This window comes from Chelonia mydas, chromosome 6 (assembly GCF_015237465.2).
Source record: "Chelonia mydas isolate rCheMyd1 chromosome 6, rCheMyd1.pri.v2, whole genome shotgun sequence".
NCBI lineage: Eukaryota > Metazoa > Chordata > Testudines > Cheloniidae > Chelonia > Chelonia mydas.
Window position 1 is genome coordinate 127,421,948 of NC_051246.2, and position 15,332 is coordinate 127,437,279.

At 43.4% G+C, this 15,332-nt stretch overlaps 1 protein-coding gene across 2 annotated transcripts; it reads left to right on the plus strand.

Moving 5' to 3' along the window:
* The first annotated feature begins 662 nt into the window (after positions 1-662).
* VCPKMT (valosin containing protein lysine methyltransferase) lies at positions 663-10,318 on the plus strand. Of its 2 annotated transcripts, none has more exons than XM_037901375.2 (6): positions 663-924; positions 2,264-2,374; positions 2,803-2,875; positions 4,352-4,471; positions 6,760-6,869; positions 9,808-10,318. In XM_037901375.2, exons 1-6 carry the CDS (start codon positions 707-709, stop codon positions 9,842-9,844), a joined length of 669 nt encoding a protein of 222 aa, XP_037757303.1. In that variant the 5' UTR covers positions 663-706; the 3' UTR covers positions 9,845-10,318. The 2 variants fall into 2 exon arrangements, with proteins under 2 accessions (XP_037757303.1, XP_037757304.1); XM_037901376.2 differs by having other exon boundaries at positions 667-924; positions 6,760-6,864.
* The last annotated feature ends 5,014 nt before the right edge of the window (positions 10,319-15,332 follow it).

Consider the following 15,332-nt stretch of genomic DNA (forward strand, 5'->3'; position numbering starts at 1 on the left):
GGCACAGTCCAGGGGAGGGAGAACGACCTAGGGATACAGTCAGGGGCCGGGGGCACCATTCCTGCGGTGGGGGAGAAGGGGGTGGGCGGGGGGCCAGGGGCACCGTCCCTGCGGTGGGGAAGAAGGGCGTAGGGGGGCCGGGGGCACCGTCCCTGTGGTGGAGGAGAAGGACGTGGGGGGCCGGGGGCACCGTCCCTGTGGTGGGGGAGAAGGCGGGGGGGCCGGGGGCACCGTCCCTGTGGTGGGGCAGAAGGCGGTGGGCGGGGGGGCCGGGGGCACCGTTCCTGTGGTGGGGGAGAAGGGCGTGGAGGGGTGGAGGAGGAGGAGGAGAAGAAGAAGGTGGCCGGGGGCACCGTCCCTGTGGTGGAGGAGAAGGACGTGGGGGGCCGGGGACACCGTCCCTGTGGTGGGGGAGAAGGGCGTGGAGGAGGAGGAGAAGAAGAAGGTGGCTGGGGGCACCGTCCCTGTGGTGGAGGAGAAGGACGTGGGGGGCCGGGGGCACCGTCCCTGTGGTGGGGGAGAAGGGCGTGGGGGGGTGGAGGAGGAGGAGGAGAAGAAGAAGGTGGCCGGGGGCACCGTCCCTGTGGTGGGCGGGGGGCGCCGTCGGCCCGCGGGAGGCGGCTCGGCTCGGCTCGGCTCGGCTCAGGGGGGCGGTGCTTCGCCGGGCCGGGCCGCGGCCTGCGCCGCGAGGAGCCGGGCCGCGGCCATGGCGGGGCCGGGCTTCGTGCGGACGCTGGAGAAGCGGGACGGCTCGGCGCTGCGGCTGCAGCAGCGCGGCGCGGGCGGGGTGGGCTGCGTGGTGTGGGACGCCGCCCTGGTGCTGGCCAAGTTCCTGGAGAGCGGGGCCGGGGCCCTGCGCCGCCGCGCCGTGCTGGAGCTGGGCGCGGGCACCGGCGCCGTGGGCCTCATGGCGGCCACGCTGGGGTAGGGCTCGCCTGGCTGGGCGGGAGATGGGGCGGGCCGGGCTTTGGGGCTGCCGCGGTGGATCCGAGCTCCAGCGAGCCCCGAGTCCTGGGGGTCGGATCTGGGGCGTTAGCTCGCCCCTTTAAAGGGGGGGGTCACTTGTAACGCTGGGAGCTAGATCTTAACCCCCCCCACCCCCCAAAAAAAATGTGAGGGGGGGGTGCCCGCTGCTGATCCGCGAGGTCGGGGCTGCCCTCAGGGTATGTCCAGGCCGCACACGCAGCTGGGGGCTGTGAGTCGGGTTTGAGCCCGAGCCCCCCCTTCTGTCTGTGCAGGAGTCAGTCTCAGGGCGAGGGGTAGCCCACCCCCAGGGCTAGGATCCCCTGGGCCCTGCTGTGCTGGGTCTGTGCCCTGTCGTTCTGGAGTGTGGACGCAGCTCAAGCTGCAGACCCGAGTCAGAAGGTCTGAGTCCTGCGGTGGGGACGTGCGAAGCACAGCTGTGAGACCCAGGTCCGGTATTGTCAACCCAGGTTTACCGCTCAGTGTGGAGGCTCAAGCACAGGCCTGGAAACACCTAGTCGCACGCCTGGGTTCCACCCACTGGGGCTTAAGTGTTCCCAAAAGGTAGATCTGTGCTCTAAAAAAAACCCAACCCATGGCAGCAAGTCTCAGAGCCTGAGTCAACTGACTTGGGCCTAAAAATTGCAGTGTAGACGTTCCTGCTTGGGCTCTGAAATCTAGCAAGGGGCATGGGGCTCAGAGCCTGGGTGCCAGCCCGAGCCCGGACAATTTTTAGCCCTGCACCCGAGCCCCGTGAGCCCATGTTAGCTGACTTGGGCTGGTCGTGGCCATGCTGTAGGGTTGTTGTTTTCTTTTTCTTTCTTTTTTTTTTTTTTTGCAGCGTAAACTATGCTGAGTGACCACCAGCAAAGAGAGTAACAAAAACCGAGCCAATTTCTAAAGATGGGCCTTTAACTGAAGTTATGCAAATTTACACTGGAACTCATCTGGGGGTGCTTTAGTTTAAAGTATGGGTGGGGCCTTCAGCGGACATATCGCTCTGTTTTTATACAAGGATCCCACTTTGTAGGAGTTGTAGTAGAATCCTGTTTCTTGGTCTAACCCTCTTAAATTCTTATGGCAAGTTGCATTTTGTGAGCCAAGTCGTCTTTCCATCAGAACAGGAGCGAGAATTGCTGAAGTAACTCAGCACGTATTTAGTCATGACTTTAGTCTGCAGTAGCTTTCCAAAAGGAATGAAAGAGGTTACAGATATGTCTATTTTCAAACATTAATAAGGAGTCTTAAATTTGTGTTTCTGGGGCTTCCTTTGTATGAATTAAAAATATTTCTTTTGTAGGGCAGATGTTACGGTCACTGACCTTGAGGAACTTCAGGATTTGCTGAATGTTAATATTGAAAAGAACAAGCATCTTGTCACAGGCTCAGTTCAAGCCAAGGTACTGAAATGGTTTGTATAATCTTTTAATCTTGATATTTAACTTATACGCAATTGCTGTAGAACGTTAATAAATATTTGTTTTATCAGAGCACCTATGCGCCCTAATCACAGACCAGAACCCCATTGGGCTGGGTACTGTACAAACACAACAAAAGGAGAGCCTTACCCCAAGGAGCTTACAGTCTAAGTTCAACGCAAGAGATAACAGATGCTAAACTGCCAAATATGTTTGGAAATTGTGGTATGATAGATTACTTGTAAAAATGGAAATTCCCCTAAAATATACAGTGAAATAAGTAGTGGAGGACTTAGCCCAAAGTCTTAATAGATTTTGCACTAAATGTTACACTTTTAAAACATACTTTTTTTTTTTTTTTTTTTTTTTTTTTGGTATAATTGAAGTTTGCATTTTATATTTACCTGTTCACTTTTTCTAGGGGTGAAGATGTAAAAGAATTTCTGCCTGCACCAGATTATATACTTATGGCAGACTGCATTTACTATGAGGAGGTAACTATTTGAGAACTGTAGAAATAATGACAGGTTTCAGAGTAGCAGCCGTGTTAGTCTGTATTCGCAAAAAGAAAAGGAGGACTTGTGGCACCTTAGAGACTAACCAATTTATTTGAGCATAAGCTTTTGTGAGTGAGCTGTAGCTCACGAAAGCTTAAGCTCAAATAAATTTGTTAGTCTCTAAGGTGCCACAAGTACTCCTTTTCTTTTTGTAAAAATAATGAGTTTGATTGGAAAGAACCTGGGAATTTTGGATTTGGTGTGAGAGACTCTGCAATTTCTATTAAAATCTTTAAATAAATATTGCCACTAGTTTTCAATCTATGTGACTCGGAAGAACATTACTTGGTGGCTGAGTATTGAATGATGAATTTTAAAAGCTGTTGTTTTAAAAATGAGCAAACACATTTAGGGTCAAAAAAAGAAAAGGAGTACTTGTGGCACCTTAGAGACTAACCAATTTATTTGAGCATAAGCTTTGAAGTGAGCTGTAGCTCACGAAAGCTGATGCTCAAATAAATTGGTTAGTCTCTAAGGTGCCACAAGTACTCCTTTTCCTTTTGCGAATACAGACTAACACGGCTGTTACTCTGAAACCTGACATTTAGGGTCATGTGGTATGAGGCCTAAATCAGGTCTTTTGAGAGCAGTAGTTCAGAATTGTGCCCAATTTTTTTTTTCCTTGGAGTTCTAGGGAAATAAAATACTGCTAGCTGATACTGGAGAGTTTCACTGTGTATCGGTGGACATTGTATTAGATGATGCTGAAAGGCTCAGCATTATCTCCCTCAGGGATTCCCCATGGGTCTGTTGGGAGGAGAAACCATGCTTCAGAAAGTGGCCCTTCTGGTCCATCCCCCTCTGCAGAACTCTCTCCCTGTGGTACACCTGAGCTGAGGCTAGCACAAGATCTGGGTTGGGGGAAGCAGTCTCTAGGAACTAGTCCTCCTGACCCTCCTTTTAGTTTTCTCACCAGCCTCCAGAGCCTCGGCCCTACAACTCAGAGCCCTTTTTTCCTAAAGGACAATCTCTAGCCCTAAGTCACATCTTAAAATTAAGTCTGGTTAAATATTTTTTAATTTTTGAAAACAGATGTCTGTAAGTCCAATGTATTGCTGTGAAGAAGTAGTAATCTGGCATATTTCAAGGAAACAGCTACTTTAGCAGTGTAGTATATCCTTGGCTTAGATGATGTAGACATAGAGGCTTATAGATAAAACTGACCTATACATGGAAAACGTGTAAAAGGCCATTTTTTCTGAGCAATCTCATATTGTAACTTGTTTTTCCATTTATCCTTTCTGCTAACTACAAGTCACTTGTCCGAGTCACTGTACTAAATATAACTCGCTGTCTGAAAAGTAAAATAAGAAAGTGTCCAGTTCAGTGAAACCTGTCTCTAGTTACAGAATGTAGTAGTAATAAAGTGAACGTTGAAGTCTAAGTGGCAAATACTTGTTCTCTTTTGGGCAGTCACTAGAGCCGTTACTGAAGACCCTGAAAGAACTTTCAGGTCCTGATACCTGTATCATATGCTGTTACGAACAAAGGACTATGGGTAAAAACCCGGAAATAGAGAGAAAATACTTTGAGGTAAGTGTCCTTTGCCGTCGCGCATGCTTTGTGTATATGAGGACTGTGTAATGTAATTCACTTAAAATCCTCAGGTCAGTTCCCTTCTGTGTCTCTGTACAAGTACAATGCATAGTACAAGTCAAGTATGTTTGTTGTGGGAAAATTTCATGTGACTTTGGATGAGAACACTTTTTCAGATGCAGGGAAGGAGTTGATCACCAGTTGCTTAAATTGTGTTTTCTGATTTATTTAATAATCTCCTCCTTTTTGGGGAAAATAATTTTTTTTAACACCTTAGTTCTGCATTGATGATTTTGATAATTCACATTCATTGTGAGCATAGTAAACCAGACTCACAAAGGAAGTCAAATAGTTGTCTGTGCTGCTTGAAAGATCTTACAAATTAATGAAAGAGCACCATATGTATAGGTCACTATCTGCAAAAAGAATAATGCAGTCACTTTTGTAGACATGAGCACATTAGCGTTTTGATTCCCCGCCACCCCTGCAGCTGGCTTGATGTTCCCAAACAGAGTCTCAGAGATCCAAAATTAGTCCTTTCAGTTTTTTTAAAGAAATCTCTTCAAAATGTTCTTTTGAAAGTATAGGCTTTTGGTATATTCAGAATATAAGTACAATTTTCAGAAGTGTCAGTGGGACTTAGGAGCCTAAGCTCCATTTTCACAAATGGTTTAGGAGCATAAGTCTCATTGAAATTCAGTTTCAGAGTAACAGCCGTGTTAGTCTGTATTCGTAAAAAGAAAAGGAGTACTTGTGGCACCTTAGAGACTAACCAGTTTATTTGAGCATGAGCTTTCGTGAGCTACAGCTCACTTCATCGGATGAAGTGAGCTGTAGCTCACGAAAGCTCATGCTCAAATAAACTGGTTAGTCTCTAAGGTGCCACAAGTACTCCTTTTCTTTTTATTGAAATTCAGTGGCATTTAGGAGCTGAAGTGCCTAAATGAGCTTGGAAATTTGGGTTTAAGTTGTTAAGTCACTCAGGGTATGTCTACACAGCAATTAAACACCCACGGCTGGCCCGTGTCAGCTGACTCGGGCTCACAGGGCTTGGGCTGTGGGGCTGTAAAACGGCAGTGTAGATGTTTGGGCTTGGGCTGGAGTCCGAGCTCTGGGACCCCGCACTGTGGGAGGGTCCCAGAGCTTGGGCTCTAGCCCAAGCCTGAAAGTCTACACTGTAATTTTACAGACTTGCAGCTTGAGCCCTGTGAGCCCAAGTCAGCTGACACGGGCCAGCCGTGGGTGTTTAATTGCTGTGTAGACATTCAATATTTTCCCCCGTATGTCAATATTAGAGCACGAGTAGGTGGCATAGAGGAATTATATCTTGGTCTGGGAACCTCATTGTCACAGCAGTACTTCATTGCTGGTGGAAAAAACAAATCATGGGTAACAGCTGGATTCTCCTGAGGTACTGCAGGCCAAATAGTCAGAAGTTGTGGAGATGCTAGTCAGTCCAAAATTTGGCCGTGCATCTGCAAAGCGCAGCCGTTCCATGTGAACACTGGGACCTACAGAATGCCCTAATATGGGCTGGGGAAGAGGGCAAGGACTTCTGAATAATGCCTGTGTATGCCAGCATTACCAATACTCTGAGAATTGCATTGGCTTTGGGGTATATATCATGCTAGTGGCCCTAACAATATCTTGAATGCTTTGGAACCTGGTTACCTGAGGAATACTGCCATGTTGCCAGAGTTGAGATCAGTGCTGGTGCTGGAGCCAGTGCTCTCACAATATAAACAAGAGTGGGTCAGGTGGTCGCATGAGGTTCCTTCTTTGGCTTGCCAGAATCCAGATTTGTTAACTTCCCAAGCATGCTGCAAAGCCCATCTTTTTTCACTGGTATTTAGGGAGGTTGGGAGAGGGATGGGTGGTGATATGATGTGATTTGGCCTAGTACTTTAGTTTTTGTGGAAGAGCTTTTTAACTGGAATTTAGGAACTGGGGATTTGAGGAGTTGAAACACTATTTTGATTGATTTTAGGTTTTCCTGTTGGTTCTTACATTTTGGGACGGGTGTATGACTCTGGGCTAGCACCAGATAAGTTAAAATTAAAATAACTGTGCTGCGTAGTGTTGTTAAAAATAAAATTGTTAATTACCTAAATCAACAAACTTTTGTGGGAGAGAGGGATCCTTTGGGCTATCTTACCTCCTGAAGCATAGCTGATTTATGCAGAATATTTTAGGACCGTCAATGAAACGAATGCACTTAAAGGTATGTTAAAATATCAACATTGCTAGAAGTATTTTGCTTACTACCTTTTATATTTTAATAACAGCTGCTCCAGATGGACTTTGAGTTGGAAAAGGTTCCACTGGAGAAACACGATGAGGAGTATCGGAGTGAGGACATTCACATCTTGAACATCCGGAGGAAAAAAATGGCAGGGTATTTTTAATTGGCATATTGGAGATTGTCAATAATTCACAAAACTGTGGTTTACCTAGCATAATTTGAGCTGGTGGGTGAGTGTGAGGAGACAGAAGAAATATTCAGCCACCATTCCCAACGTTACAGTATGCAGCAGTTACAGATACATACTAGTATATTTATACATTCCAAGAGCAAGACTTTAGACTGGTTAGGAAACAAGGTTAACCTCCAATCCACATTGCAAACTGAACTGGACCTACATTTGTAAACGGGCTGGGGACAAGCTAACTGGAACCAGGTTCCCTGGTGTTGTATTTTGTAGTGTAGGGTGGGTCTGAATGGGCTGTTTTAATTGTGCCAGATACGGGGACTTTAACTTTCCAAAACATCAAGCTTAAATGTGAAATAAAAAGTTTTAAAAATAGATATCAAATAAGGCCCCAAGTCTGCAAATACACTTGAACAACACCAGCTTTAAAAGGAAGCTTGGATGTTGAAATATTTATGAAGAAAAAGAATTGCAGATTTAGTCCTTTTTAAAAAAACAAAAAAAAACAAATTAGTGGCAATTGGGTGTCTAACAGTGAATGCTGGGGAAAATGAGGTAGGATCAGAGGTTAAAATAGGGAAGGGACAAGTTAAAAATGACTTAGACAAGTTAGATGTCTTCAAGTCACCAGAGCCTGATGAAATACATCCTAGAATACTGAAGGAACTGACTGAGGAGATACCTGAGCCATTAGCGTTTTATCTTTGAAAAGTCACGGAAGACGGGAGAGATTCCAGAGGACTGGAAAAGGGAAGTTATAGTGCCATTCTATAAAAAGGAAATAAAGACAACCCCGGGGAATTACAGGCCAGTCAGTTTAACTTCAGCTGGAAAGATAATGAGCAAATAATTAAGCAATCAGTTTGCAGACACCTAAAAGATAATAAGGTGATAAGTAACAGCATGGATTTGTCAAGCACAAATCATGTCAAACCAACCTAGTAGGTTTCTTTGACAGGGTAATAAGCCTTGTGGATGGGAGGAAGCGATAGATGTGTTATAGCTTGACTTTTGATACTGTCTCCCATGACTTTCTCATAAGCAAACTAGGGAAATACAACCTAGATGGAGCTACTATAAGATGATAGGCATAACTGGTTGGAAAACTGTTCCCAGAGAGTAGTTTATCAGTGGTTCACAATCAAGTTGGAAGGGCTTATCAGTGGGGTCCTGCAGGGATTTGTCTTGGGTCCGGTTCTGTTCAATATCTTCATCTTACAAAATTTGTGGATGATACCAAGCTGGTAGGGGTTGCAAGTGCTTTGGAGGATAGGATTAAAATTCAGAATGATCTGGATAAACTGGAGAAATGGTCTGAAGTAAATAGGATGAAATTCAATAAGGACAAATGCAAAATATTCCATTTAGGAAGGAACAGTGAGTTGCACATACACAAAATGGGAAATGACTGCCTAGGAAGGAGTACTGCGGAAAGGGATCTGGGGGGTCACAGTGGACCACAAGCTAAATATGAGTCAAAAGTGTTACACTTGCAAAATAAGCGAACGTCATTCTGGGATGTATTAGCAGGTGTGTTATAAGCAAGACACGAGAAGTAATTCTTCCGCTCTACTCTGCGCTGATTAGGCCTCAACTGGAGGATTGTGTCCAGTTCTAGGCACCACATTTCAGGAAGGATGTGGACAAATTGGAGAAAGTCCAGAGAAGAGCAACAAAAATGATTAAAGGTCTAGAAAACATGACCTATGGGGGAAGATTGAAAAAATTGGGTTTGTTTAGTCTGGAGAAGAGAAGACTGAGAGGGGACATGATATCTTTTCAAGTATATACAAGGTTGTTACAAAGAAGAGGGAGAAAAATTGTTCTTCTTAACCTCTGGAGATTTTTAAGAGCAGCAGGTTAGATAAACACCTGTCAGGGATGGTCTTCTGGATGATACTTAGTCCAGCCGTAAGTGCCGGGGACTTGACTAGATGGCCTCTAGAGGTCTCTTCCAGTCCTATGATTTATGGTAAAGTTGTCTCTTTATTGTTTGGAAGAAAAAAATAGCTGGCAAGCCCCGGGTTGTTCACTCATGGAATAAAATGCTTTAGTTAATATCTTCCACATTTTACTTACCTTGAAAAGCATAGTACAGATGCTTTTATGGTGAACTATAAGGCAGTCTAGTTTCATTATAGCTCCTGAAAATGTCTGTCCTCTGAAATGCTATCTTGTAATCTCTTACTGCAAAACCTAGCAAATTCCAACTTGATAAAAGTATCCTACAGAAACAGAGCCCTAGCCGCCTACTCTTTCTTCAGTGCTGGAAACAGAAAAGTGTCACAAGGCTGTGTGAAATTAGGCCTTTTGTACACTTATACCAATAGGTCCAGCATTTAAAGTGGAGATCGGAAAAGGGCAAACTGCTTAAACTCTTCAAAAAAGGGTGCATCTCCAAAAAGCACTACAGAAAAATGAATAGTTGATGTGGGGATGTTGTTTTGCTCAATGGGACAATTGAGTTACTGTTGGATATCTTAGGTGTAACAACATTGTACTGGAAACTTTAAGGATACGTGGTTTCTAACTTGGAATTACCTATTAGAGCTAGTCATTACCATGAGTTTCATGATGTTCCCTTTAGGAATAATGCTTAAGACCATCTGCATTTGTCTGACATTTGCGAAGCATAGGAGTCAGGGGAAGGAACTCAATACAGTTTTATGTTAAACTTGTTGCAATGACAAACATTCTAACGCACAGCCTAGCACTGACGCTGGTCTATGGATCAGGTCCTTGGAGACTTTGTTCATGTTAGCTAGATCATGTTCTTTCTATATGATGTAATATGGAGAATATATTGTGCAGAGTGTAGTGACAGAACATATCCAGAGCTAGTGTTTAAATACAAGTGGGCCATTTAAAAGCCTGTGTTTGAGGTTTTAAATCTTTTTTTAACAGAATTTCCCATCGTGAGATCTTTGACCATGTTAACTGATCCTCTGGAGAGAAGAGAGTGAGTGTCAATTAACTCAAAGAGCCTGTCTCCAAAGCTGTTCATGGCTCATCTACAGAATTCTTCTAGATGGCGGATTGGGGATGAGACATAAGAAGAAAGTGGGTCAGTCGCTATAGAACCACAATCAGTATCCGCCTTAGAGGACAAACTCGATTTTTTAATATTGACAAAGCAGCCTCACCAAGAGAGAGCTAAAAATGGGACTGAAATGTGACCTAGATTGATGTCACGTTCCATTCATCTGCATAGATGGGAGGGCCACACTGGTGAATCAGAGACACAGTGTCAAATAAATCAGATCTGAGCGTTCCATAACAAAGCCTGTCTGAACAGGAGAGCATGCAGGAAGCTGAAGGTCACCCACTTTTCCCGAAGAGGAAACTCCTTATCTTGAATTTTGTCTTAATTTGAGAGCAGATGTCTATGTATATTTCATAAAGAGTTTGTACTTGAGATGATTCTTGGTTAGCTTTTGTTCTGCACGTAGTTTTCTAGCCTTATCTATAGTTATGGGTTACTTTAACTAATTACCCACCTCAAGGTGGAGGTTTACACCTACTTTAATCTGGGATAGTTGAGCTCCCAAGATTGACTGTAGTAGAGAGGTTATCAGTAGAAGAGAGCCTCCCCTATAGTGCACAACAGAGATGCAACAGTGATTTTTCTACACTAATTACTTCTATTAGCTAACCAAACAATACACACACTGCTGTCTGGTAAAGGAGAGACCAGCCAATCCAGAATGATGGTATTTGCATTACCCACATTAGGCTCTGCGGAAAAGTCTGAAGTGTTAGTCTTCATCCTCGCTATCATCACCACCACTAGTGGTCATCATTTTGTTGTCTTCCCCCACCAAGGCGCACGAGCCAGGAGACAGCTTTTCTGACGTGATAGGCTGATGTCCACTAGCGTTCAGATGTATTTATGAAGGTTTTAACCCCTTTTCCTTATTTGCACTTCCACACCTCACTGTGTTTGGGGTTCCCTGCTTTGCACAGGCTAACTTGTAAATTCCTCTCCTACTCATTAGCATTTACCTCACCTTATCACTCAGCAGTTATTTTCGAAACATCAGCGTATCACAAACCTAGACGCAAGCTCAGCATGTTTATTATTAACTTATCCTAAGGCCTAATTTGGCTAAGCTAAATATTTTACAGGCCTGAGGCATGTAGGCCTTGTGTTACAATATTAATTAATACTTATTTCACTTCTATATACTAAATATACCGGATACCTTTTATCCTTGGCTACAGTTTGTACATTATTATTTATATGGCAGTGGTGTCTCCGAGTGCCCCAGTGATACACCAGCACCCCATTGTGCTAGGCACGATGCAAACCCCAAACAACAAGATGGCCCCTGACCTATGCTAGATTGTTCTCCTTAACTCCGTATGTATATTTATTTCCAGTGTTAGTAATTGAAATGTCAAAATCTGACTTTCTGGTGAGTTTAAAATAGTCCTTGTAATACGCTAGTCAGGTCAGCTTTGATTGCTACAGTCCATCTAAATGAATATTTAATGAAATTTAATTTTGGTAGAAAACCTTTTCTTGCGTCTGTGCCATAGTTTAATCAGATATGGCGAGATTGTGTCATCTTGTATCTATGAGGGGTTGCTTTGAGATCAACGGGACTACTTGAATAAGGTACGGAGTGTGTCCCATAATTTTATATCGGTTACATATTACAAAATGTGGCAATATTTCAAACTTCAAAAGCTTATATGTTTGGTGCCAGTGAATGTTACTTAAACCCCAGCCATGGATTACTTTGTAGGGATTAAGGTTTAACAATACAGGGCAAGGCATTTATTGAGTCGGTTTGTTAAATTCTGGCACTGTGGCTTCTGTTTAATGCCCCTTCATAGCATTCCTTGTAAACCTTTCACTTCACTGCATAGTCTTTGGCTCTGAAGCATGGCCCACATGGATTGTACTCTTGTTTTAGTAGGCAATTGTGAGTTTGCCCTTGAGATGTAATTGTTTTGTTAACCTATAGTGCAAGCAATTTCATAACTTTTCAGTTTTACCTACATGGGGAAATCTACCAACGTAATTATACCACTATAGTTATACTGATAACTTTCTGTGTGAACGCTCTTTTTCTAGAATAAGCATTCACATGGGCAGTTTTATAGTATAGATAACTATGCTGGAAATTTTTCTTGTGTAGACAAACCCTTAAGCTCCCATTGAGCTGAGTGGGGGCAGAATTAAGTCACTGTGAAAATCCTCCCTACTCTGGCTAGGCTAATGGGGAAGTGATTGTTGGGGGAAGGATAGTTGCTTCTTCCCTATCCTTGCCTCCCATAGAAGTATTCAGTCATCACAGCTACCCTGTAATTTGTCAGGCCAATGAGTTTCCATTGTAATGTAGGCCTTGGAGCAGTATTTCCAACAACCATGGGTATCTACGTAAAGTAACCGAACTTCTTGACTTTGAGATTTAAACTTTCAATATTTTTCTTATCACAAGAGTTCAGCTTTTTAAAAATTTTATTAGGAGGAACTACGGTGGCTACTGTAAATTATAATCCACCTGTCCAATTACCTTCTTTTCACTACCAGGACTCTTTTAGCTGTGTGTTTCTAATATCTGAGTTGTGCTCCTTTAAGGAGAGCGGGAAAGCCCTTTCATACTCCCCACGCTATTTAAATGGTAACCTACAGCTGATTCCACCCAGGAAGAGGGGGAGATGTTAAAACTCAGCTACTTTGCATGGCTTCTTGACACTCCTTCAGTTTTGTGTAGAGGAAACTTTTTAACCCATCTGGAGTCAATGACCAGTCTTAGACATAATGCTGTTTTATTCCCAACTCCTGCCTCCTGGAGAAATGAGTTGGGGGTGATGCTTTCAGAAAGGCACTTCTCAAGAGGGGGCAGAAAAGTATACCCCCTAAAAGGCAGCTGGTTGTTGCCTTGTTGCGGCAACTGTGGCGTGGGGGACTGGTAACTCTGCTGTTGTTGGCTGGCTCTTGCTGTGGGTTCCCCAGAAAGGCAGACTCATTTGTGCTGCATTCCCTTTCTTGAAACTCACTTTCAGCAGGTTTAATTGACACAATGGTAAAAACGTGTCTCACTGCTGGCAAGGGCACCTTGTATATACTAGGTGTCATCTACCAGTTCAGCTGTAGGCAGGGCTGCAGTGGCTGGACCCATTTTTACTAGTGCAGTGTCAGTTCAATCTGCTGGAAACAAGTGTGATATATCAGGTAAGATGAGAGGAAGGTGCCTATTGGATGATTCCCACAGTGCTTGTAAATATGGATTCTTCCCTACACCAAGAGGATAAAAAGGTAGATGATCGTAATCAAGAGTTTAAGTTGGCCCCTGCTCCACATGGGTGAAAGGACATTAAACCTTTGTGGGAAGTGGAAGAGTTTATAATTGTTGCTGACATGGAGTTTGCTTACTACTGACCCCTCCATTCCATTGCATGTTTTATTGGGTGTGAAGTAGTCATGTTTGGTCTCTAGTTTTTGAACTGATGGCAAGACATTCATCTATGCTGCCTATCAAAGAACGCAGACAACGTGAACACTCACCTCCATCCTTTACTCACCATGAGGCTGAGAGTCTGCTCCACAGCGGATAGGAGCCAGTACAGTATTTCCTCTAATCTGAAATCCCACAGCTCAAACTCAAGTGTCCATCCACTCAGCATCTTGCCAAACAACTGGGCTGGCCTAAAATTGTGCCTCTAGCTACTGTTGATGGGCAAACCTTTAATATACTTAGATCTAAAGCAGTGGCTGGATGCATAATTTTACAATGTAAAAGCAATAGCTTTAGCGTAGCTATCGACATCCTTTGCAACAAGATAATATGCATCGGACTGTAAATGTTTAATTATATTTAGTCATGGAGAGAGACTCTGAATTGTTTACCCTCCGAATGGTACTGTGCATTTCAACAAAGTGTAAACCCAAAATACAATCCTTTTACATGCACTGCACCTCTTCTTTGAGCCTGGGCCACTGATTGGATAGTGATTTTCTGTAAGACAACGCTTCTCCTGTAGATGGCATTGCTTTTCTTTGATTTTATAATCCGTTCATATCGCTTTAACAACTCGACTCTCGAAACAGGTTCAAACTTTACATTTAAAGGTGAGGTGAAATATTAAAAATTTACAATCAATTCTTAACAATCCACATCATTAACAGCAGATTGTATTTGTGTAGATTTAAACACAAACACACATTTTAATGTTTAAGCTTACTTTAAATTAGTTCCTTTTTCATTTACCTACCAGGACCCGTCTGGCTTTATTTCCCTTACTACACCTGATGACCTCACGAGCACACAGCAGTGCAGCTCCTCTACAACGTTTGATGCTAGAAGTAGCTGAACAAATGCACCAATGAATTTAGGTCATGGTAAATCTTTACAAAACAAAACAGACACAATAACTTGTAGGGCAGCTTTAAAATATATTTGTAACTGAAATATACAAGTGGTCTGTTAATGACTTGGGATCATCAGCTGTTTTTACTTTATAAGGTGAAGTCACATCTAAAGATTAGCAATGTTTAAAAAACTCTCAGTATTTCCGCCAGCCAATGGTAATTAATACATACATGATTCTGCCACCCAGAATAATCCCATTTCCCACCCCAAGCCTTAGATTGTTGTCCCTGCTGTTTTTTCTGGCTCCCTTTTTAAACGATTAGCATTTAATGAAGCCTCCTGCCCATTAAGTGCCTGTGTCCAGTCCAACAACAGCCAGATTAGTGAAGAAATTAAAATCCAGCCAATCCAATTACAGCAGTGTCTATTTTTAAAGGATATGATCTTGTTCTTGTAACTTCTCGTTCCAATGCTAAACCGTGATGGCAATGTTTAATTGAACGTACAAGGCCCTTGCTTGTAGTTGCTTTTCATAAACTTCCAATTGACGGGTGCCCTCACTGAGAATGCCCTCACTTTCATTTCAATACCCTTATTTTATGCCATCTTGGTAATAGGTATTGGAGAAAATGCAAACCTTAAGACACAACGTGACTTGTGAAAGCAATAAGAATATGTCTGCTTAGCAAGATTACTTTCTGGACTTTAGTTTAATGAAGAATTACACTGAGAGCAGAGGAAGGAATTAAAATGGTGGACCTGCTTTTGTTTTTGGGTTGTGTTTTTGTTTTGTTTTTTGGAAGCCTTGGTCCAATTCTGGATCACACAATGAATTCAATCTGACGACATTTTTGTGGACAGGCACTGATTCATTAAAGCGCTTGTGTGTGTGCTTAAGTCAACAAAGTGCTTAAGTCAACAAAGCACTTAAGACATGCTTAAAACTAAACATGTGCTTCAGTGTTCTGCTGACCTGGGGTTGGTTGTGGGGCCCATCGTATGAGGTGCCAGGTACCCTCAGTTTCCAGTATTCAGCACCTCACAGGATTGGGCTTTCCTGGGAGTTAGTACCATGAACCATTTGTGTACGTTGTCTGTCAGGTTGGA